The following is a 25,651-nucleotide window of genomic DNA, read 5'->3' as shown; positions in this document are numbered from 1 at the left end:
AAGTCATGGTTTTGCAAGTCTCAAGTAAGTCTCAAGTCTTCAATCCCAAGTCCAACTCAAGTCTCAAGTAAAGAAAACAAGTCGAGTCAAGTCCGAAGTCATAGGCTTCAAATTTTTGAGTCCTCACAAGTCATAAGCACTGTTTACCAAATAAAATGCCATTTTAACAATGTAATAATCTATTGAATTTGACAAATACAATGAATGCATTTTGAATTCAGAAACCTGTGGTGCTGTTAAGGATGACAGCTCTTGAGATGAACAATTAAATTAGTGTTAAAGGAACATTGTTGTACTCCTCAGTGCATTGCTTGTGCATCACAAGTATGGCAAATAGCTATTTGTTATCGGTTTCTGACACTTCAAAATACTGCTGACATGTGGAAGCCAAGCGGCAGCCTCCAGTGTTGAGAAATGAAGCCAATGTGGAAGTTCTAAAAACTGCAGTTCCCCCTTTTATTCAATCAGACTGAGATCTGCTTACTGTGAAACCTTGATAATATTTGTCATCAACAACGGTGCAAAAGCTACTTTAACATGATTTGTTTGGGCTTTTTATGCCTTTAACAGTCAACAGAAGAGAACAAATGACATTTGATACTTTTCATATATAAAAAGTACTCACTTTGCAAGAAAATGTTTCTATATTATTTTTACATTTGCATTTACATGTATAAGACATGTAGTTTGAAGTACTGGTAGTTTTAACTACTTGTTCTTTACATTTTGCATCCTATTTTCAACACATATTATGAGACTGATCAGAGTATCTGATATAAATACAAATGGCAGAACATGCCTCTTAGATGAAGACAAGTATAGATTAGCATAAATTGCAATACCTGAGAAAAGTGAAATACCTCTCGCTGTACTCATGCAGAGTACTTCAGTTTCTTTATACAACTGCTCAATTAAACTATTCACATTCCCATCATGCGGTGCAAACAAACATGTGGACATCTGTTCTCAACATTCGTCGATTCATCTTTACTTTGTTCTTCTCTGAAGGTTCAAGTATACAACAAATACAAATCACTCCACCATCTGACAAAATGTCCTGACTCATGGTCACACACACACACACACACACACACACACACACACACACACACACACACCACACACACACACACACACAAACACAAACACACACACACACACACACACACACACACACACACACACACACACACACTGACTTCCTTATTGGTGAGATCACAGGCTTCTGGCACAAACAGGAAACTAATATAATCTAATATCTGGGCCTGCTTGAGCTGCTACCATCATCTCTTCAAGACACACTTTCTGTCAAATCCCTGTGTGCATGTGATTGTGTGCGTGTTTGTGTGTGTGCATGTGTGTGTGTGTGTGTGTGTGTGTGTGTGTGTGTGTGTGTATGTATGTGTGTGGTTATTTTACTGACACAATCAGTAAAGACTCCCAGCCAGCAGTAATGTGAGTGTACATACTGAGCCATGTTAGAGTTAAAGTACCCAACTATGACACGCAGCACATAAAATATCAGCCACAGAGCCGCTCAGTTTGCTTCACAGCACACACGCACATACTTATTTCAAACTCACATACTGTATAGTCACACATATGCACATACACACAAAACCAGCCAGGCCAGGGTGGCAGGGCCGGCAGGCAGAAGAGGATCACTCCCATTGCATATGTGCAATCGACTCACAGACAAAGACAACAGGTAACAAGATTACAGACTGAGCATGGTATAGACATGCACACTTTCTAGAAAAGAGCTAGAACTCTCCGTGCTTCTGCAGTCTCTTTGAAACTTTTCAAACTCCATTATCTTAAGTTAACATGGGCGTTTGAGTCAGGTTTAACTTCTGTGCAATAAAAAGTTAATAAAATATTCTTGTAACAGGCTGCAGAAGGTTGGTGTGCAGTTATTCATTAATGAATTATTGCTGAAGGTGGAGAGAACAATAGCAAAGGCACTGCTTGTGTTGAAAATATAAATGTGTGCTGTGTTCAGTGTCTCTCAGGCCTGAGGCTGTTTACACTGTCTTCTCACCTTGTACCTCCTGCAGTTCTGACTGTTCAGATTTATGACTGTTACCGTGTGAACAGTTTGTTGTCTGTTTATGTCTGGACTGCTCTGTGTCACACAGACAATTCTCTTTTACGAAGACTTTCAGGCTGTTTCTGTTCCCTGTTTTGTTATTTTTTCCAATTAAGTAAGCAGAAATTAAAAGTGTTTTTTTTGATGGACACAAAAAAGTATTTCCCAAACTCTTTCATCTACCGCATCATTATCTGTAATGAAGTTAAAAGTCTGATGTTTAATTCCTGGAGGGTGTCGTCAGAAAATATTAAACAAGAAATCAAACATAGAGTTATCCACCGAGTGAATATCTCACCAATTAACTTTTCTCCTCACAAATATGAAGCCCATTTGGACAGAGGATCAAAGAAATCACATCAGTGAGGAAATCAGGGAGTCGTCCTGCATTTAAAGTTGTGACAAGATGGAAGAGTTATAAATCAGCATGAACTTTCTGGATTTTGGGTAATTCTGTTTTGGATGTTTTTTATTTATTTATTAGCATGTGCGCGTGCAGATGGTCAGTCTCAGAATGCCCATGTGTGGTGTCCAAGCGGCAACCTCCGGTCTTAAAATATGAGCCATATGCGGAAGTGCTAAAAAATGCAGTTCATCAAGGATCTGCTTGAGGCTGGCTCCGGAAGTACCGTAAACCACATACACACCAATTAAAAAAAGACGATCTTTACAGCAGAAATAAACATGTTTACAGCCTGGTACAAAAGACGAGTGTAGTCTGGATAGCTAATTTCTCGATCGGCACACACTGTACTGGGGCTGAATTTTTTTCTAACACAGCAATTTCGAAGATATTGAGATTACGAGTCTTCCAATGAGAGGCACAGCTGACTTGATTGACTAGGAGGCTTAAAGCCCGCCTCTTTACGTCTCACTCGCTCGACAGCAGCAATATGGCTGCTGCCGGCGATTGGCCTCAAAACAGCGCTCAGAAACAGATGGGTGATGTCACAGATACTACGTCCATACTTTGTACAGTCTATGGTAGCGTCTGAAAATTGTGAGACACATTTCTGGATATCACACTCCTTAGAGTTCTGTTTCTTTTGTATGGGTTATTTGTTTTTATCTTCTCTAAAAAGTTTGTTTAAAAAAAAATGAACATGGGCAATGAATGAATCATAAACAAGAGCCAAAATATGGACCGTGACATGGTTCAGGATCAGGATCAGGGGGGTCACAAAGAATTCCCAGCTTCAGTGCAAAATTTCACATCAGGCCCCACCACCACAGCCCAAAACAACTCTGCTATTACTATAACCACACCTTCATTATGCTCATGACTCATTGAAAGCTTTTGATATTTGTAGTTTTTTATTGTGTGCTACTCTCTGAAACTTTGAATGAGTCATCATAAGAGAAAAGCATGATATTTTCCTAGTTGTGACAAGATGCAAGAGTTATAAATCAGCGTTTATAACGCGTGTAAAATGTGAAAGGATGAGGCAGGGACTCAAACCTGACAGCTGTGATGAGTACTATGGCCTCTGTAGATGGGATGCACGCTTAACCACTAAAACAAAGCAGGGCCTCTTCACCTTAACATTTGAATATGTCTTTCACCTCTGTTTACTTTCTATTTTTCACACTCAAGATTATAGTTTATCATCCTACCTGACATTAAAAACTTACTTTACTTACTTAAAATCCACATGTTAAACTTTCAAAATATTACTTTGAACCAAATTACACTACACTCTTTGATCTTAGCTCAGACTGCTCTATATGGCAATGTTTTAATAAGAGTTACTATCATTACAGATTTGTCTCTTTTAATTTGATCCTTATTTGGAGTGGTAGAAGTAGTGGTGTTGGTGGTTATAGTATACTTAAGAAGAGAAATCAGGATAAAAAAATAAACAGACAGACAGGAAAAAGTTGATCTCTTTGAAGTTCTGGTTGGTCTGGATCAGCCAAATAAAAATCTTGGCAGCACAACTTCAGAAACCCATTATTGTCTTCAGTGCTCAGTGATTTAATGGCATCATACCAACGTTTACTACTTTTATCTGCTGCCTCTTCATTACTTGTAGACTGCTCTCACTCTCTCCCTGTGTATGTGCGTGTGTGTGTGTGTGTGTGAGAGAGAGAGAGAGAGAGAGAGAGAGAGAGAGAGAGAGAGAGAGAGAGAGAGGTGATAGGCGGGTTTTCCGCCAGCAGGGTTTGGTTGATTCTCTATTGATTTGTCGGAGGGGAAGAGGAGGAGGAGAAAGTGAAAGGGGAGGAGTGGAGGAGAAATCCCGGCCTGCCGAGGAAGAGAGAAATATGATTGTGTGTGTTTGGGACGAGAAAGCAGAGCACGGAGTGATCACAAACGAGGCAAAAGTCCACGCGCGGAGGCAGCGCACTTCTATCACGTGCTGGCGTGGATTCGTGCAGCGAGAAAGTATCAAAGCGTCGCCGGAGTGACTTCTACAATTACTTTGTTTTTCCTTCTCTGTTTTGCCTTTCCTCCCCCTCCGCCCTGCATTCCGCGGAGCAGCTGTGTTTTAATGCCACTGCGCACCCGAGGAGGAGAGGAAGGAGAGAAGAGTGAGGAAGAAGAAGAAGAAAAAGAAGAAGAAGAAGAAGAAGAAGAAAAAGAAGGAGTGAGAAGGCCTAGACACCACCCCTCCTCGTCCTCTGGAGGTCTGTGCACTCTCCCCTCCTGGCCCTGCATGGACGGGGATGGGGAGAGCCGGATGCTGTTGCCGCGGGGCTGAGCGCCTCGCCTCCCCGTCTCTGGTGCGCCGCTTCCGGCCACTGCTGCTGCTGATCATCGCTCTCTGCTGCGGAGCTCACATAGGTAACTACCTACACTTAAAAACTGTAACAACCAGTGTGACATAAGAGCAACGAATATGTAATTGTACACACTTTATTATCCAATTACGCAGAGATTGATGTGCGCCACACCAAATACAACACAGTAACAACATTTCCTGTCAGTCTGCTGCATTAATCGTCATCAGAGCTACTTTATTAGTTATTAAACGTTTGTGAGGACTGTGTGGCCAATCCTTGTGATAGGCCCACTGCTGCCTGACAATGGCTCTCTCTCCAGCGGCAGTGCAGCAGTCTGAGCAGGGATCGAGTTTCTCCTCCTCTCTCCTGGGCCGTCATTCTCCTGTCTGCCCCTTAATGGCTCGTGGAGGAGGGGAAGAGAAGGGAAAAGAGGGTGACTACCTCTCCTCAGGTTCATATACAACTGATTACAGCTTCAGTCAGGACACTATCAGGAAAATCTGAAGATTTCTTGAGTAAAAAAGTTAAAATCAGTGCTGATGTGTGATTGAAACCTGATCACCTACTTTTTAATGCACTAAGCAACAATTGCATGATGGAAACCACTGAAATACATTATACAGAGTAATTGTAAGAGTTGGCTTATTTAGAATCTGAAGTGAGAGCATTAAATACTTCTCTATAGCAGTAGCTTCCAGTTTGCATGGTTGTTTGTCTTGCAATAAGCTTCAAAATGAGAGCAAAATATGAGATAAATCACAGATTTCAACTCATAACAATGTGCCACAGGGATTTGTTAGGAGTATTGACACTTAAAATATAAAGCAGACTACTTTTCTGTCACTGAAAAAAGAATGTGTCTACTACCATCTTATTTTCCTTGTTATTTTGAAATTCATTTAGCAAAGTTTAGTAAAAACCACAGATTCATATCTCTTTCAAAAGAAGTAAGCTGCACACTGTCCTCTTTCCAGAAGCCAGCTCTGCATGCTTTGGAGTGTGTGCAGGGGGTCGGTTGTTGTGGCGGCTGTCTGTTGAGCAGTCACACCTCCAGTAATTAGTTTAACACGGCTCAGGCAGTGGGACAAAACGGCCCCTGCATGATGGGAACAGAGAGACCCACTCCACATTAAAGACCCTCTTGGCACCTTCTGCTCCACGCATCATGTGGAAAGAATGTGCATTATTTTGTCTGTTTTGGCCAACCAGAAAGTTTTTATTTGTTCAAACTTGCACATTTCAAGCTATCTAGACATAATTTATTGTTACTTTGTGTCTGTTTGGGCAGAGAGGAAGGAATGTCTGAGTTGTCGACTATTGTTCGCTCTCCTGAGTGTCTAGTGTCGAGTGCGTGCCGTAGTGAGCTCCTGTAAAGCTTTGTGTCTCTAAGCTTTGCAGGGCTGTTTGTGTGATTTGAGCTCAGTGTGCGAGAGAGAGAGAATGCGCACAACAAGGTGATCAATAAGCACTTCACAAACCATTCCCTCAGTTTGAGAGATGATCCCAGTAGATCCTCCCTTGATCTCCGGAGATCAGAGGAGTTGGAGGCTTGTCGGGTGGGGAGAAAAGAATCGAAGCTGCCGAGAGATTCAGCTGGAGGATCTTTTGACCTCTGTCTGATGGGAGTGAGGGAGCCTTAGGAGAGGTGACCAGGGAATCAGCCTGAGAAGGCTGCAGGCTGAAAACACAGCAGAGCCTTTGCTATATCAGAATAGTGCTGATGGGAGGAAATTATTTGAGCTTGGAGGATAAAAACAATCTAAAAATGAAGACATGAGACCGGTGAGGTGATAAAAGCATCTGGGAGAGGGTGTGGAGAGAAAATAGGGGTTCATATTGTGAAGGAGTGGTGCGTTTTATTGTGTCTGTATTGAAAACTTACCCAGGGGATGTAACAAATCGGGCTATGGGTGTGTTGAACGGCCCTGGTTTATGAGCTCCTCACATGAGGAGGTCTTTCTTCTCTACTTAACACTATTTTCAACTCAATTTGGTATTCATCACCTCGTCTCAAGTAACCACAAATTGCTTATTTATATGCATGGATTGGATTTTCTTTTGAAAGTACAGCTGTGCATGCTTAGAAAGAAGGCTTAGGAGAACAGATTCACAAAGGAGGGATGACGGAAAGCCCGGAAAACCAAAATTGTGCTTGAAAGTCTACTTTTTGCCTGATGCTTTTCAGAAGTGTTCAGCTGTAGAGCAGCACTTTATGAGATGTTGTGTAATTTAAGTAGACACTTGTTCTTGTAAAGGTTTTAACATTTAGTACAAGTCAACAATTTAAACCCGGTCCTTCAATTCCAGGGTGAACTGGCTTCTGGCTTCATCACCAGACGCTTAAAGAGTGCTTTTGTGTGTTTTTTGAGCAGCTCATGATGCTGATACCCTTCGAAAGAGAATAAACCCACTCTGATTAAATTGAGAGCGGTATTTCGGCACTGCAAGGCAGATAGGAGGGAAAGAAGGAGCCTGCTGGAGCGCCAGTCAAAGACACAATGTGTCCTCAGTACTCAGACTGTCTGCACAGTGGTGGCTGGCATGGCAGGCAGCCTGATGTGTATATGTGTATATGTGTATATGTGTATATGTGTATATGTGTGTGTGTGTGTGTGTGTGTGTGTGTGTGTGTGTGTGTGTGTGTGTGTGTGTGTGTGTGTGTCTGTGGGTTGGTGTCAGTATTAACAGGCAAGGGAGAGATTCTGGAGTGTGGTGTGAGTGGGGGTGTGTACCTGCACCCCCGTTCTCTAAAGCACTTAGAGCACTACTGCCCCCATATGGTGGCACTCCACTCCTTCATGCCCCCAAAATCAAATATATGTGGAGAGAAGAGCTGCAGTGTGCTACGTGCATGTCAGATTAAGCTTATGGTTGTTAAGAGATAGTGTGACATTAAAAGAATCTGTTTATTTCAGGGAAAAACACATTCTCTCTGGTTTTGCCTTTGATCATCCCACCATCTGAAGATCACTGACTTTGTGCATTAAATGGAAGCAAGACTCGCATTCTTTCCAAGATAGCTATTTGTGTGTGTGTGTGTGTGTGTGTGTGTGTGTGTGTGTGTGTGTGTGTGTGTGTGTGTGTGTGTGTGTGTGTGTGTGTGTGTGTGTGTGTGTGTGTGTGTGTGTGTGTAGCTGCCCATACACTGCAGAGCTTCTCTCGGGCCTAATCTAATAGGAGCATGCTGTGACTGATGCATTAGGTCTGCTCTCTAATCTCTCTCTCTCTCTCCTCTCTTTCTCTCTCTCTTTCTCTCTCTCTCTCTCTCTCTCTCTCTCTCTCTCTCTCTCTCTCTCTCTCTCTCTCTCTGATGATCTTTGCTATAAAAGGCTGGTTTGACCCTTGTTGAATCCTCAAATGTAGCAATAGATAAAACATCAGGTACGATTTAAGACCCAAAATGTGTTCCTAATTGGTATAAAGGGCTTAAAAGTCAGTCTTCTGGCTGCATTTCTTTTGATGTTTATCTGTAAACAAACAAAATAAAAAGTTTGAAGTTAAATGTACTTCATGTCATTTTTGATTGTGGGTTTTTTGTGCTTAAACTACACTGTTTGCCCTACAGAAATATCCACAGTCTCATTATATGCGTCTTAAAGTCAGGTGGTATGTTAGTATGCACAGCACACCTTGTATTGTCTGTGTAATACTGTTTGTGTTATGTGCTCCTGGGCTATATAAGCAGTATTATCTCCCTGCTTGTGGAAAAAAAACCCTTCTTTATCTTCTCCCTCTGGCTGCTCTTTGGTTTATTACACTTCAGGTTTATTACACTCACACAGCAGCCGGCTGATTGATCAAGACTTTCATCCAGCAGCCAGGTCTTTCTTCCAATTTTATTAGCTTGGATTGCAACAGGCCAGTAGCTTTGTGTGCTTAAATTTAAAGCTGTCTGCATGCAGTAATCTTAGTTGTCTTTGTGCTCATATACTTTTCATTACTAGTTAAATCAGGCTTCTTATGGAGACACTACCTATCTTATCAGACTTTTAATGAGATATCAATAACTGTATTAACACCCTGTCACCTACCTCCCTGTCTCTACAGGTCAGTGCCAGGTTGTCACCCCTCAGTGTCGTATCCAGAAGTGTACCACCGACTTCGTCTCTCTCACCTCCCACCTCACTCCAGCCGTGGATGGCTTCCACACAGAGTTCTGCAAGGCTCTACGTGCGTACTCTGCCTGCACTCAGAGGACTGCCAAGTCCTGTCGGGGGAACCTGGTCTTCCACTCTGCTGTGCTGGGCATCTCCGACCTCATGAGTCAGAGGAACTGCTCCAGAGATGGGCCTACGTCCTCCACGCACCCGGAGGTGGTGCACGAGCCCTGCAACTACCACAGTCGTACCCAGCACGCACACACGCACTCCCATGTGCATGCACACACGCACACCCACAGTCACAACCATGCCCACAGCCACTCTAAGCCCAAGTATCTGTTCTGTGGGCTGTTTGGAGACCCCCACCTGAGGACATTTAAGGACAGCTTCCAGACTTGTAAGGTGGAGGGGGCGTGGCCTCTCATTGATAATGACTATCTTTCGGTGCAGGTCACTAATGTACCCGTGGTGCCTGGCTCCAGTGCCACAGCTACCAATAAGGTAAGGGGACAACTGTTACATGGGGCTTTTTGGGGTCTTGTTCCTGTTATTAAGGCTGAAAGAGTTTGAGTGATAGCAGCTGCTCTAATCTTCTTTATGTCAGAGCTTGTGTGTGTTTGTGTGTTGCAGAGGAAACACTAAATCCTCTGTCTCAGATGAAGAAATCTTTGCAGTGTGCGAGTGGAAAACATTTTCCCCCTGCTCTTTTTTTTTCTGACTTTCTTTCAGTGTATCTTTTCTCTGTCAGGCTCATTGGTGAGAGTTGTTTGGTGCCTTCCCTTGTGACTGCAGCAGTGTTGGAAACTTAACTGGGTTAATGGCTGCATGCAGCCTGACCTCTAATAACATGGAATATGTGTGAAAGGACCCACTGTTTACTTATGTGTGTGTTTGCAAGTCTTTGTGTGTTTGTGTCTGTGTGGCTCATGAGTGGCTCAGCTTGCACTTATGTTAAAGCACTAAGTGTGTTGAAGGTGTTTATCCTTGTTTGACAATAAAGACTCACATATACGCACAAAAACAGACACACACACATGGACATCATCGTCATGGAGTGGATAAGGAACTACACAAGGTGATCTTTGTGGTGTTAAAGAAGCTTCGTTGATGTTTCCCTCGATGATCTGGCCTCTCTCCCGCTCAGTCGATAGCTTTAATTATTAAAAACACATACACACCCATGCAGACACTTAGTCATGCACACACTGGCACTAACACATCAAGCAAATAGCAGGTTTGCTACACTGTGGAGCTGAAGTTTTGACCTTGTGTCAGAGGTGGGGCAAGTTATTAGTCACAATTATTAGTAGGGACACACACACACACACACACACACACACACACACACACACACACACACACACACACACACACACACACACACACACACACACACACACACACACACACACACACACACATTAACAGCCCTCCAGGCTTAATGGCTTGCCAGGCCTCATTCCTCATGGCTGTCATGTGAACAAAGCAGCCATTCACCGGAACTATGATGCTAGTGCTAACCGTAATGCTCACACCACACCCTGCATCCAGCAAGGCCTCCACACACCACCAGAGCAGTGTGTGTCTGCATGTTTGCTTAGCTGTGTCAAATTACAACTTGTTAAAAAGTCATTTGGTAAGTTCTTAAATAAAGGTTGATGGGACTCAATAACCTGTGTAATAGGGGAATAGTCATATTTATGAGTGTGTGTGTGTGTGTGTGTGTGTGTGTGTGTGTGTGTGTCTGTGTGTGTGTGTGTGTGTGTGTGTGTGTGTGTGTGTGGTCGGTGTGTATATAACTGAGAAAAACCCTCTACCTTGTTTAGGCTGATAATATCTAAATATTGAGAAATCTGATGTGCTTTTCTCTCAGTTATTTCGTTCATGGCTTATAAAATACAAGGAAATTGAATTGAATATAAAACCAAAAGGTGCAAAACTAACTTAGTCAACCACAGGTGTTTTTCACGGCTTCAAAATGAGTTATCTAAGTAGTTGCTGATAAACTGGCCTGCATTATTTAACCCTCCTGTTATGTTCGTTTCTCTGCAATAGCAACAGCAATAATGTTCCTGGGTCAATTTGACCCCGGGCATATTCAATTGTCCAAAAGTGTCAGAACCCAAAAAATTCCCAATACATATTTTTTTAAATCTAATATTTTACTCCATTACTTATTACTTTACTCCATAAATCAAGATTTGGTCCATTGTCTTTAATTCTCACAGATCATGGTTCAATGAGGATAACTCACTCTTTTTTCCATTAAGATTAATGTTAAAACTTTTTTAATGTACATTGGAAAGCCCTAAATATAAATACAATAGTTTTATATAACATAGATTTTTGTTTATTTTATTTTACATTTTTAATTTTTTTTTTAATGAAGTGATATTGATAAATTAACACCACTCCTCTACTGTCACATGCTGCCCATATTTTTATGCTGCATTTAGCAGGTTTGGAAGGCATATATTTCCTAAAATAGACTTTAAAAAGGGTCAATTTGACCCGCAACATAACAGGAGGGTTAATAGTTTGAAAATGTCCAGAAATAATTCAAAATCACAGTTTCCAAGAGTAAAGGTAAAATCTCTTCAATTGCTTGTGTTTTCCTCATTAACAAATATACTACATTGACTGCAAATGAAAAGTATTTCTGTGTTGTTTTTCAACAAAGACTCAAAGTTTGCTGTTCATTTAACACTTCTCACCTCACACTTCTCAATCTTTTTCTGTAGATCACCATCATCTTCAAGCCGTATGAGGGTTGCACAGAGCAGAGGGTGTACCAGGCGGTCACAGATAGCCTCCCTGCTGCCTTTGATGACGGGACAATAAGCAGTGGAGACCCCATTCACACCTCTGCTGGGTCAGACGGTGCTACCGGTAAGGTCCGGGCTCTGTGGATCTCGGAGCGCAGCCCAGGAAACCACGTGGAACTGCACGCCGGCTACATCGGTGTAACTGTGATCGTCCGCCAGCTGGGCCGCTACCTCACCCTTGCAGTGCGGATCCCAGAGGAGCTAGCTCAGGCCTACGATGCCTCCCAGGACCTGCAGCTGTGCCTGAACGGCTGCCCCAGCAGTGAGCGAATCGACCAGGCTGGGCATCTTCCCCTCCCTCTCTCCCCACCTGCTCTTGGCCTGCAGCTTCAGCGGCTGCGTCGACCCAGTTATGCCTCACAGACACAAGCTTCTCCCTATGGTACCGTGCAGGTCTTTGGGGTGGAGGGAGCGAAGGAGCGCTGCAGGGAGCAGCTGGAGGTGCAGGACATTTACTTCCACTCTTGTGTGTTTGACCTCCTGACCACAGGGGATGCTAACTTTACCGTGGCTGCATACAGCGCCCAGAAGGATATGGAGAGTCTCCACCCACAGCAGGACAAATGGAGGATCTACCCTCGCAGCTCTGCCATGTCGACCCTGTGTCCTTACTCTCAACCTGTCAAACGACTTGCTCTGCTCCTGCTGTGTGCTCTGATCGGGGCGTTATTGTAAGAGTAGGAGAGGGACTCTTTGTGTGTCTGCAGACATGTTGGCTTGTGTGTCTGTGTGCACTAGAAAGCACTGAGCACTGTCACCGACCACTGATTCCTCTCTTTTATAGGGAGGAAGCAGCAAGCTGGACATTTATTGGGAACTGTAGTTTTTGTAAAAAAAAGATGGCAGACCTCCCAAAAGACACAGGAAATACCTACAACACAGGTTGCATCTTTGCTGCAGTGTCTTCATCAATGAAAAGACACTTGACAAGGACACAGATCTAAAGGTGTGGGTGAAGTGAGTGTGTGGATATACACTCCAGACTGTAAATAGCTTGTCTTCAGTGCACAGTGTAATGGCGTAGAGTTTTTTTTGGTGTCATTAGATGTGATTTTCTTTGATACCTCAGGCCGAGGATGTTTCTTTTAACAGAAGCACTTTATTTAGATTTTTTATTTTACAAATCCACATCAGTGTTTCTTCCTCTCACTTTACCTTCTCCACCAAATACACACAATTATTTGTCTGTGATGGCTTACATTTTGGAGCCCATGTATGATTTACTAGTGATCTTTTCAAAGTAAAAGTCTGTTGAACCCAAGGAGCTGCCATTTTTTTTAAATGCATCATTCTTCCAGTAGCTGATTTGACTCAGCATCTCATGTTATGTCTGTCAGTGTGAGTTGTTCTCTTTTGAATGTATTATGAATTTTGTCAAAGCAAATGACATCAGTACTACTCTGTTGCTCTATGAGTTTGTTGATTTTCTCAGTCCTGGTTTCAAATATGTGTGAATGAGTGTGTACAAGTGTGTGTGGCTGTGTCAGTGTTTTTTTTATTCCTCTGAGAATCAAGTTGCAGGTGTTTCCACCTTTTTATTTTGCCAAGAGGCTGTGACAAAACAGGCACAGCGTATTCTTTGTTAATTTGAGCCAAAGAGAGTTAATTTATGTTTCTTTTTAATGTACAAATATATTCAGAACTCACTGAGGAACCAGCACCCTCCTCCTCCTCCTCACACTCTCTGTTTTCAATGTTTCTACTGTAGACTGTTTTACTCCCACTGCCAGGACTGAAGAGCTGCTCCTTACTGGGATACCTGAAAGACACAAAACACTGCAAATAAGCAGTGTGTTGTGGGAAATGTATGCCATTTGATCTCTTATAGAAAAAGCCAACCTTTAAGACTATGAATCTTTTTAGCAGTCTGTGTCATTGTGCCCTGTTTGGTTGGCTGTTTTGAGCTTGATCTCACACTTTGGCATCGTGTGAGTGTCAGTTTGGTGAAGAGTGGCTGGTCAATGTTGAAATACTTAACTTATTTATGATTGTAGTGTCCTGTAGAGGAAGTGAAGCTCCATATCCTTGCTGTTGGATAATAATTTAAAAAATGTCAGATGTGATTGTACTGCCACCTAGTGGTGCTCTGTTGCTATGTCTGTGTTACTCATGGCGCTCAAAAATTCTGAAAAAAAAACTGTGTGCAAGTGTTTTATTTAAAAAACAATAAAGTCAAAATGGTTTCAAGCTTTCTTTCTATTTATTTATGTCACATTCAGGCAGTTTTTTGTAAACTTCTAACAGCCTTTAGTTTTCTTATGAATCTTCTCAGTAACCCAAGTGGTTCAAGGTAACAAACCAGTATAAAAAGAGTTTCTCACAAACACATGTTCAACAGAATGTGTGTTACTCCACCAGTCTGAGGTTAAGTTTTGATCAGATACAAGGTCTGCCCTCATAAACACTATCTGTTTTCAACTGTCACAGCCTGAAAACACCTGCTGGGATGTCAATGAAAGGCATGCTACAGACTCAGCATTGACACTTGGTACTCCTGTGATCCAGACAGAGGATAATTTCCCATATAATCCACAAGATTCCAGTCTCCGCATAAGAATGTTTCCACCAAGTCAGCTTCAAAGGCAGTCTGTTAAGACAGTGCAGAAATCTTCAGTGTGCAGACTTCAGATAAGAAAGAGTTTCTCTCTTTGGGTTTGTTTTCTTACGGGATCAAACAATGCATCAGAAGCCCTCCGCTCCAACCATCTGAAAGTTCAAACTCAAGAATTAGTTCCTTTAAACATTAATATATTATGTCTTTATTGATAATGTTAATAAAAAGGTATGATAAATAAATAACTGGGTTCCTTGTATACTACATCACATTATGAATGGAATTAGGTCTACAGATTTATCTCCTACCATTTTATAACAGCGTATATGGTAATCAAAGTGTTAAAGGCGATGCTCTTCATGAGAAGCAGCCTCATTATCATGACAACCACCGTGTTGGTCCACCAAACAACATCTAGAACACAAACCACAGACAGAAATATGAACAACATCTGTATAGATCAGCAGGATTTTTTAAGAATAGTAGAAATGCTTAAACTTCTTACCGTCTGTGTCGTCCTCTTTGTGGCAGGTCTTGTCTTGATGACCTGATAGTATGTGAATACGGAAATGAAATAGTGAGTTACGTGTTTTATATTTCTGAGTTTTAAAGACTGAAACCTAGCTCTGATGTCCTTTTTCCATAGCATTTATATTACCTGATGGATCAGTGTGATGTCTCCTCATCACTCTGGGCCGTCGTTTTTGAGTCACAGAGCAGCTGTAGGACGGCCAGTCTCTGGTCGCCACAGTGATGGTTGCCACAGCACTGTGGCCGTGATGCTTACTGTTTACAGCTAGGCTATATGACGAGCTGGTAAAGTGACCTTCTGATAGTGACCTCCAGCTGACTTCTAGATGCCCTCTCCTGAAGTCAGTCACCATGCAGACTAGCATCGTCCAACCAAGTCTTTCACCTGACAGGTGGACTGGAGGGGCCAGAGACGTCAGACGCCCTTCAACCCCTCCTAGAGGAAGATTAAGGATCATATGAAGAAGATTAAGGGGAAAGACGCAGAACACAACACAACACGATCCAATACAATACAACAGACAACAATCCACATGTAAACAGAGAAACATAATCAAAAGAAAATCACAAACAACAAATATTGTCCATCACCCATACTGCACAAAATCTGCACAAAATAACTTAAATAAAACACAATTGTAAAGGAAGAAGAAAAGAAAAATGCCATGATACACTTACGATGGGGGAAAGATGTAACAGATGGTTCAAATACAGCAAAGCAGAGAAGGATGCAAAAAGTGTGCATCTGATCAAAATATGAGGCCGTTTTAAAAAAGGACTTGTTTGCTTTTAAGTTTGTATGGATGTACTTTAAAATATAGACATGAGAGTAAATACATACAAATAAAAAATATAAGGTAAAACAGTTTCATATAAAGTATTAAATCTCTTCAAAAATACAAGCCAAATGTAACTCTAGTTATATCAATAATTTGTGTATGTGCGGAAATCTCTCATTCAAATGAAGCAGGAAGAGTCGATACTGCTCTCTGCGAAGCTTCATATTTATAGTAAGAAATAAGGACACATTTTAAAGTTCTTTTAGGCATTTTTTTTGCTTTTTGTCTACTTGAATAAAGTGAATTGCATTCGCTTATAGTTCAACGGCTACTGCTTAAACTGCCTGTTCTTTACCCCAATAAATTAGAATGAACATCATGATCATGAATGAGAAGTAAAAGCTCTTACCTGTCCATAAATAGATTATTGGAAGGTAAAATAGTCCACTGCTTGGCTCAGTCATGACTGCTTCAGTTACAGTACATTCAGTGATTACTATTTGACCTGTGTCTCTCTCTATCTCCGTGTATGTGTGTGTGTGTGTGTGAGAGAGAAAGAAAGAGAGAGAGAGAGAGAGAGAGAGAGAGAGAGAGAGAGAGAGAGAGAGAGTCAATCCACTAGGTGCTTATGAGTGTGAAATGGGGGCATGCTGTTAGGCTTTGCCAGGAGCATTGCATTGTGGGGGATTAAAATGTTTCATAGTTGTGACCTTACACTGACAATGGACACCCCTCTACACAAACAACTAACCGAAACACACACACACCCAACACACACACACACACACACAAAGGGACAAAGAGAGAGAACAGTGAAGTCATGTTGAGAATAGATAGACAGTTGAGAGTCATTGGAACAACTGGAGACACACACCTGCTTACTGCTGTTAGATCTGAGGTAAGACAGCGATCATATCAACACACAGAACACTAGACAAGATGCTTTTAGGGTACACCTGCACACACACACACACACACACACATTATATCGACAGACAGAACACTAGACAACATGCTTTTAGGGTACACCTGCACACACACACACGCACACACACACACACACACACACCATATCGACACACAGAACACTAGACAACATGCTTTTAAGGTACACCTGCACACACACACACACACACACACACACACACACACACACGCTTCTATGGAGACTATACGTATCACTTTATGTATTTCAATATTAAACACCTGTTTCGAGTTTAACATTAATTAGTTCCAACAGCACCATAATAGCTTCGACGGTAAAACAAAATACATTTTTCTTTCGTTTTTCATGTCATTAATTGTAAAAAAACTAAATATAGATATTCTTAACAGGTGCTACAGAGTATTTAAACCAAATACATAGTTTTATATTCACACGTCGTTTTTTTCCACTTCAGCAGTGGGCGGGAGTTGAGCTGAAAACAGAAAGTGAAAGCTATAAGCAGGAAGGAAGAGGAAGCCTGAATGATCGAGGTAAAGCTCTTTGACTCTTGTAACTACTTATTTTGATAAAACTTTGCCTTTAAATCATTTAGAGCAATAAAATAATGACTCTAACAACACAACTCGTAATCATAATGTGTGAAATATCTGATGAACATGTTTTAAAGCATATCCTATCTTACCATCATGGCAGCACATAACCACTGCATGTGCAGCCTGATTTGAACTGTTGCTCTGCTCCTGACCAGCAGCTGTTGTCACCTCACAGTTATAGCTGTGTCCTCATCTTGTTTTGCCAGAATGGAAAATCATGTGGTCAGTTTGTCACATGTTGAGTCTCCCTAGGGCTGAGATGTGTTGTTGTTTGGGGCTAAAACTTGAAGCAGCTCACTCACAGTGTGTTTTGCTTGTAATACTTCCAAGGCCCCAAATGATCTGATTTTAAACACAAGGACCCTTACTTAGCCGGTCAAATAAATTAGGAGTGTTTTATTAAGATGTTAGAGTAATTTTGTTCAGACTGCAATCTACGAAACCATGACCTCAGCTATAAACCAGACTGGAAGAGGTGAGAAGACATCTTACAGTGGCACAGATCAAATTCTTTCAGTGTTTAATCCTGTGCTTTTGTCTTTCAGATTCAAGAAAAAGGACCTGAGACACTTTACTCCAGTTAAATTTGGATAGCTTGCGATCCAGGGAGGCGTTCAACACTCACACCAGGGGTCCTTCAGCGCTGCTGTTTGGGATGTGACCCGAGTTCAATACCAGCTGCCAGCCTGTTATGCCTTATGCTTTTATCTATGTTATCAGTGGTTGAAAAAGTTTCCTCTCATCTCTAAAATGGTCTGTTAAGGACTTTAATGCTGGCTTTAGTCCACCTTTCACTTGTGGGGTCTGAGCCCACTTCAAAACAAACTTTAACCCCTCCTCACACAGTGGGAGAACAGTCAACTTTAGGCACAGATAATCTGTCTTTTCCTTGGAGCCGTCTTCGCCTGCCGAGGTATACAACCTAATCATGCTATTTCCTTAATTCCTACTTTCCTTACCATGCTATGATCTCATGCTTATTGTCTGTTAACTTCCGTCAGCAGAAGTCAGCAGGAAATAGGCCAATTTTAGAGTTACAATTTTAAAATAAATCATGAATTTCTTATCTTAGGTTCATCACTCCACTCCACTACCGTCTCCTCCTGCATCCCAACCTCACCAGTCTACATTTCACTGGCTCAGTGCAAATCCAGATTGATGTCCAGACAACCACAAACTGGGTTGTACTGCACAGCAAGGTCTGAACATCACCCAAGCCACGATATTAGACCAGAACCACGCTCATCTGTCTGACCAGGTAACACTAAATGCAGAACTCATAGTTATCTATCCCTGTTTCACAAATCACAGATTTTGTCTTCACATTTCCAGCTTTTAATGACTAGAAAATAAAACTAAAGATGTTTGAATAAACTAATCTGCTTTTCTCCTCACAGGTTCTTCCAGTTCTTCATAACCCCTCCCATGAGCAGATTGGTATTTTCTCACCCAGGGTGCTCACCAGTGGGCATAAGTACTTTCTTTATATCGAGTTTGGGGCAGAACTAGCAGAGGGCTTCCATGGCTTTTATAAGAGCACATACAGGACCAGCACAGGAGAGACCAGGTAAGAGCAAATTTACTGATTCACAGCAAACTCTTTAAGATATTCTACTCGTTACAGCGAGGGTTCCGGCTACATTACGATGGTCCAGTGTCTTCACAGTACCAAAAGTACTTTCTGATTCTTCCAGAACTTTAGCTTCAACTCACTTTGAGCCCACGAATGCTCGGATGGCCTTCCCGTGTTTCGATGAGCCAAGCTTCAAAGCCAGCTTCTCAGTCCACATAAAGAGGAGTCCAGAGTTCATCGCACTGTCCAACATGCCTGTGGTTAGTGATGTTTAGGCTGGTTATAACGGCCAGTGGCTCTCTCTTTTCCTAATTCAGTTATTTTGTTCTGTATTTCAGGTACAGACAGTTGAAGTCAGCGAGTACCTGCTTGAGGACCAGTTTGATGTTAGCGTCAAGATGAGCACATACCTCGTAGCTTTTGTCCTCTGTGACTTTAAGTCTGTCACTGCAACAACATCGTCTGGGGTGCAGGTCTGGTTTCTGACTATTTTTCTAAGTTGTCATGTCTTAAAAACATTATCACTTCATATTTTTTGAGGAGATGTTTTCACACGCTGCTGTGTATTCTAGGTTTCCATCTATGCTGCCCCTGAGAAGATGTGCAACAAACACACTACGCCCTGGAGGTTGCTGTCAAAATGCTCGACTTCTATGAAGAGTATTTCACATAAGATATCCTCTACCCAAACAAGGTACAGTCTTGTTGCATACAGAAATTTCCTCCCTTTATATTCAGTGCTTTTCTGTCCCCTTGACTAGTTGTTTTTTTGCATCTATTAGATCTGATAGCCATCCCAGATTTCGAGTCTGGTGCAATGGAGAACTGGGGTTTGACCACCTACAGAGAGACCAGCCTTCTTTTGATCCCCTCACATCCTCTCTTTCTGATCAACTTTGGGTTACTATGGTGGTTGGCCACGAGCTTGCCCATCAGGTGAGAATCACATTACATGCTTCTTTAGTTTCAGTAGTTCATATGCTCAGAGAAGTTGCTGAAAGAGTGCAGAGTTTTAAAACCTGTCTCTCCTGCAGTGGTTTGGTAACTTGGTGACCATGGAGTGGTGGAACGATATCTGGCTGAATGAAGGATTTGCCAGGTACATGGAGTACATTTCAGTGGAGGCCACATACCCTGACCTGAAAGTGGTAGGTGCTTTTGTTAAACCATGGTTTAAAGCGAGAATCGTCTAGAAAGATTTTTTTTTCTGAATTAATGTGAAGCTTTCAAGAGAGCACTGATGATGCTGTTCTGTGCTCCATCTTGCAGGAGGAATATTTACTGCACACCTGTTTTGCAGCAGTTGGCCTCGATTCATTGAACTCCTCTCGACCGATATCGAGCCAGGCAGAGAACCCCACACAGATCAAAGAGATGTTTGACACAGTCTCCTATGACAAAGTATGCTTCTGGTCCTATCCATTTGTTCTGTCCTCAGTCAAACTCACATTTCATTATGAGTTTATGCGTATTTCTGTATCTCTGTTATAATTGGCTTTAACATATTTGAGATGGCTAGTCATCAGCCTCTACTTACAAACAGATATAGGTGCATAACGGCTGATATCTGTAATGACGTATAAATAGGAAAATCTTGTGTTCACATTTGCAAATAACGAAATACTTTGAATTCTCTGACATCATCCTGCAGCATAATCTGCCGTGATCCATGTATTGATCAGGGTTTCTCTCTCCATCTCCAGGGAGGATGTGTTCTGCACATGCTTCGACACTTTCTGACTGATGACGTATTCCAGAGTGGGATAGTACGATACCTCCGCAAACACAGCTACAGAAACGCACAGAACCAGGACCTGTGGGACAGTCTTGCCAATGTAAAAACTCATTCAGTAATTACATCACTCTACGCTCCATTGTTATCTTGTTGTGTTTGACATTTTTGATGTATTTTCCCTCCTTAAGGTCTGGTTTATGAGACCTTAAATGCTATCATAATTGATTTTGCTATAACAGTAATAAGCCATTAACAAAAATGAAAGCAGACATGGTGACCTTTGTGATAAATTACCAATCTTAAGTTTATGTTATTACTCTACAGAATTAAACAGAAACCAACTGCCGTCGTAGAGGCTGAAAATCACATTCTATGTGACTATGGTTACTCGTCATAAAAGTCTGATCTTTCATCAGATACTTTATTGAAAAACAATGATATTTTTCTGTTTTCAGACCTGCTCAGAGGAGGACTTCATCTCAGGAAAACACTGTTACAGTAGCGACCAGGCGTCCAAGAATGCAGTGGGTACATTTTAAACATGAAATATCCCTGGTGATACTGTTTTTTATTTATTGAATAACATGTGCAATATTATTTCTTGACTTTGTGGTGTTGTTTGGTCTCATGTTTTGATTCTCTCCTATAGTACCTGTTTGCAGGCAGGGGAACACCTGGACCTGACTGCCATGATGAACACTTGGACTCTGCAGAAAGGGATCCCTGTGTCTGTTAAGAGGAAGGGCTCTCGTCTTCTGCTGAGACAGGAAAGGTTCCTGAGGACTGTGCTGCCCTCTGACCCTCTGTGGTCCACAATGCAACAGGGGTGAGCATGCCCACAGTTGAATTTACACTTTTCTATTGGCCTTATAATTTTTTTATTTTAAAATATCCTAGTTTTAAACTCTCCTCTCTCTTCTCTTGTATAGTTTTCTGTGGCACATTCCTTTGACATACAAGACAGGTGCTTCCAGCACCATCCACAGACACCTGATGACACACACAGGTAACAGCAAGAAGTCTACATGCTGTGTAAATATATATTTTTTATTTATCTTTAATTTATTTGTGTTCAATCTTTTTATTATGTCTCATTTAGATAGTATAGATTTACAGGAGGAAGTCAGCTGGGTGAAAGTCAACAGTGACATGACAGGATATTATGTAGTGCATTATGAGGATGATGGTTGGGACGAGATGACAAACCTGCTGAGGGATGACCACTCTGCTCTGAGCTATAAAGACAGGACGCATTTGATTCATAACGCTTTTCAACTGGTGACGTAAGCATATCTGTGTGTGTTTTTATCTGTTTATTAGAGAAACGTCAGCACAAGGGTGTGAATCTCTTAGAGTGCTGTATGATTTTTAAATGGAAATACTGATATTTGGCGCAACACACAAGCCAGGACAGCAATATATAGCCAATTGAATATTTTAATAAATACAATACACAATGAAATATAAAAAAAGCTTTGATTCTCCTCACAGAAATTGGTTCCTTACCTTTGAAATATTCTTGTCTGTCTCAAAAGAGCCGGTCTTCTGCCGCTGCATAAAGCCTTAGACCTGATTGGTTACCTGCAGTTGGAGACCCACACTGTGCCTCTTCTCCAAGGACTGGGCTACCTGGAGTTCTTTTACCGGATGATTGAAAAATGAAAGAGCTTGATCTGACAAGGAACCTGGGGGTGAGAGGACAAGAGTGGACAGATGGTATAATATGAAACCTGAGTTAATGTCATGAGTTCATGTGAGATGCTGTTTGTCTTGGGGCAGGTTTACATTCTGCGATTTTTCCGTGAGGTCATTGACCAGCAGACGTGGAGCGACAGCGGGTCTGTTTCAGAGCGACGGCTGAGGTCAGAGGTCCTGTCACTGGCCTGCCACCTTGAAGACCCTCCCTGTGTGGAGCGAGCACGCCAGAGCTTCAACGACTGGCTTCAGTCCAACGGTACACTCAAGTATGTCTGTCCAATTTCTGTTTAACCACACATCAACCTCAGCCAGCAAACTTCTGATATGATTCACATAAACTACAGCTATCCACTGTACCAGGCTGACCATATAATGGGATGTCTTATCATGTCTCTGCTTTTTTTAAAAACCAGCCTGCCCACTGATGTGGCAGAGACAGTGTATTCAGTGGGAGCGCAGGATGACCACGGCTGGGCTTCACTCCTACACACATACAGCATCTCCCTCTTTTCAGCTCAAAAAAGCAAGATTCTGTTTGCTTTGACCTGCAGCAAAGACACAAACAAACTACACAGGTACATCCTCTTCATTTTGTTTTCACACAGTTAATGCTGCCACCATGTGGTAAACATGTGAAGTGCAAATGTGTTTTATTACAGATAGGTTAGAGAAATGAGTTGAGGCTTTACATAGCTGGTTAAATTATGTGTGTTTCTGTTTCAGACTGCTGGAATTGGGTCTGGAGGGGAAGGTAATTCGATCTCAAGACTTGTCCGGTCTCATTCTCATGGTAGCCAGGAACCCACATGGACATCACCTCGCCTGGAACTTTGTCAAAAAGAACTGGCACACACTGGTTCAAAAGTTAGTACAACATATAACAGACATTGTGAATAATGAAACACCATAGTCAAACCATGTGCCATGAAAATGTAGTCTTATGTAACTTTTAACATATTACAAAGACATCTGAGGGAGTATTTTACTCACTACCTCCTGTGTAACCAGGAAGTTGTGCATTTTTAGAGGTCTTAGTAAGACGAGAAACAGGTAATTGGTTTGATGAAGACCTAATTATACCTTAAGCAACAAATGTTGTGAGATACCACAGCAAGGAAATGAAATAATGGTATGTGCACATGTCCCATCTTCTGTCTGTCTGCTATGCAGATTCCAGTTGGGCTCTTCTTGTATCAGAAACATCCTCATTGGGACCACAGGCCAGTTTTCATCTCCAGAGGATCTTGCAGAAGTAAATATGGTTTTATAGACTACACAGAAATATAATGTATTAGCATGTTGAAAGAGCAATATTTCTGTAGTGCCAGTGAAATCACTTTTGAAGTATTTTTCTCATATTTATGTTCGTTGGTGTTTAAGTAATTATCTGTGTTTGACCCTCAGGTTCAGTTGTTTTTCGAGTCCATCAAAGAACAGACCTCTCAGCTCAGAGTGACTCAGATTGCCCTGGACAATATGCAGAAAAACGTCCGTTGGGTTCAGAGGAACCTGGAGACTCTGAGACTCTGGGTGAACGAGCAAATGAGATGAAGGAGAGCAGAAACAGAGCTGGTGGATATATATGCACTAGAGCAGCCCTGTCTGCCCAAACCACCTCCCTGTAACTCTAATGTGGTACTCATGTCCATGGTTTAATTTATTTAAAGAAATTTTTCACAGAACAGCATAATCCAGGCAGTGACACTCTGTGATCATAACATCATCATGAAAACAATGACATCTTGTACCACATAATTTGCATAGACAGGGTTGCACAGGGGGGTTGTTTAAAAGGTTTTGTTATTTTTTTCTAAAATTTGTGAGTACTGTTCTTAATAACACTGAAGAGTTGACAATTTTGAATAAAAAAAACATCATAATATTTTTGGGGACTTATTTCTAAGACAAAAGGATTATCAATTATCAGCAGGCAGCTGAGCGGTGAACTGTGTGATGGAGCTTTGTGTGCTATGATTGCTGTTTTGTTTGTGTGTATCTGCTTGTGTTTGTGAGATTTTTTTTATGTATTGTTGAAATTTTAAAAAATTGTGCACTGAAATTGTGTATCATTAAATCTAGGTCAGTTTGTGCTTGAAACTTTTTGCAAACATCATTCTATGAAACGTTGCTGCCCATAACAAGATTTCATCGATTTCATAAAAGAAGTCCATTCCAAAGTCATGCACAAATGTTGAGTAGATTGCTGTTTAAATAGACTAATAAAAGTCTTTGATTGAACATGTCTGATTTTTTCATTAGCAAAAATTCATTATCGTTTGAGATTTCCACAATGTCGTTCCTACTAGGAAAAATGACGTTACTTATGCTAGTCATGACACCTACAACGTACTTTTATGTATCAAACAGTATTTACATTTGCAAAAATCTTCCTAATTTTCTTGCACTTATGAACTGGCCAAAGATAAATGAAATAGCCAATATCTTTGTTAAATATGTATATATATATATATATATATATATATTATATATATATATATACATATACATATACATAATACAACAAATATACACGTACCCAGTGGTGGACAAAGTACACAGCTTCATTTCTAAAGTCAAAGTAAGGATAATCGAGGTCAAATATTACTACAATACAATGAAAGTTGCTATGTCAAATTATTACTTGAGTTAAAGTACTGAAGAACTTGCTTTTAAAGATATCTCAAAACATTTCACAAAGCATGAGCGTAGTCAAGAATACATAGGAGTACATTCTGTTGTACGTTTATCTAGAAACCATTACTTGAAATCTCTAAAACTATTCTATGGAATAAAAACAGAAACTAAGTTACTCCAAGAACAGACAACTTGAAATGTTCATCTGGAATTAAACAAATGTTACGTAGCTCAGAACGCTTTCTCAGGTTGGACAGTGAAATTGTGTATGTTTGGGCAGAGTGGGAAACAGGGTGAACATTTCAAACGATTCGTATCATTCTTCATTTCAAAAACCTCTAACACGGACTGAAGATATGGCCATGGGTGCTCAGGTGGAGAATTAAAGTCATCATTACCACCTCTAAATGAACTGCCTGATCTGAGTGAAATGTGATCTTTGTTTGCTCCATATTCAACGGTGGAGACTCAAGATATACAGGTATGACTAAACCACTGACACAAACAGAACTACACACACACATTTTACTGTCTGAGGGATCAGATTTCAGAAAAGAGAGGAAATTCATGAGCTGACTTCAAAGCAAAAGTAGTGAGTAACTAGAGCATTGATAGAAATGTAGTGGAATAAAAAGTACAATAATTGTCTTCTAAATGTAGTGGAGTAAAGTAATAAGTATCCCCAAAAAATAATACTCAAGTAAAGTACAGGTACTCAAAAAATGAACTTAAGTACAGTACTCCAGTAAATTTACTTCGTTACTGTCCACCATTGCACATACCTATATACACTTACCCATATACATATACATATTTCGACTTTGGAGTTTGTGGATATCTGAAGTGACTGATTTGGAACGTATTTTACTA

The 25,651-nt window shown here is 41.2% G+C and overlaps 3 protein-coding genes across 9 annotated transcripts; 2 read left to right on the top strand and 1 right to left on the bottom strand.

The window, feature by feature from the left end:
• The first annotated feature begins 4,288 nt into the window (after positions 1–4,288).
• Positions 4,289–13,921, top strand: rgmb (repulsive guidance molecule BMP co-receptor b). The gene is made up of 3 exons (XM_034691848.1): positions 4,289–4,874; positions 8,861–9,414; positions 11,655–13,921. The coding sequence occupies exons 1-3, from the start codon at positions 4,757–4,759 to the stop codon at positions 12,411–12,413; spliced, it is 1,431 nt and encodes a 476-aa protein (XP_034547739.1). The 5' UTR covers positions 4,289–4,756; the 3' UTR covers positions 12,414–13,921.
• LOC117818784 lies at positions 13,920–17,486 on the bottom strand. 7 transcript variants are annotated; one of them, XM_034691849.1, is made up of 6 exons: positions 16,809–16,914; positions 16,012–16,119; positions 14,951–15,259; positions 14,798–14,839; positions 14,601–14,706; positions 13,920–14,444 (listed from the first exon to the last, which is right to left on the bottom strand). In XM_034691849.1, coding segments are annotated over exons 1-6 (606 nt in total). In that variant the 5' UTR covers positions 16,849–16,914; the 3' UTR covers positions 13,920–14,443. The 7 variants fall into 7 exon arrangements, with proteins under 7 accessions (XP_034547740.1, XP_034547741.1, XP_034547743.1 ...); XM_034691850.1 differs by lacking the exon at positions 16,809–16,914 and adding an exon at positions 15,502–15,568 and having other exon boundaries at positions 16,012–16,652; XM_034691852.1 differs by lacking the exon at positions 16,809–16,914 and adding an exon at positions 16,477–16,652 and having other exon boundaries at positions 16,012–16,123.
• erap2 (endoplasmic reticulum aminopeptidase 2) lies at positions 16,315–24,385 on the top strand. The gene is given in 27 exon segments (XM_034691857.1): positions 16,315–16,500; positions 17,003–17,078; positions 17,687–18,054; positions 18,214–18,338; positions 18,341–18,399; positions 18,539–18,708; positions 18,836–18,974; positions 19,053–19,187; positions 19,287–19,316; positions 19,319–19,379; positions 19,382–19,408; positions 19,497–19,574; positions 19,577–19,650; positions 19,749–19,862; positions 19,984–20,115; positions 20,418–20,549; positions 20,905–20,973; positions 21,112–21,275; positions 21,379–21,455; positions 21,549–21,732; positions 21,985–22,106; positions 22,109–22,140; positions 22,229–22,413; positions 22,561–22,722; positions 22,871–23,011; positions 23,318–23,399; positions 23,552–24,385. Coding segments are annotated over 25 exon segments (2,784 nt in total). The 5' UTR covers positions 16,315–16,500; positions 17,003–17,078; positions 17,687–17,911; the 3' UTR covers positions 23,699–24,385.
• The last annotated feature ends 1,266 nt before the right edge of the window (positions 24,386–25,651 follow it).

This window comes from Notolabrus celidotus, chromosome 9, assembly GCF_009762535.1.
Source record: "Notolabrus celidotus isolate fNotCel1 chromosome 9, fNotCel1.pri, whole genome shotgun sequence".
Classification (NCBI taxonomy): domain Eukaryota; kingdom Metazoa; phylum Chordata; class Actinopteri; order Labriformes; family Labridae; genus Notolabrus; species Notolabrus celidotus.
Note: the sequence above shows the minus strand (reverse complement) of the source record. Positions and strands in the feature narration are given on the sequence as shown.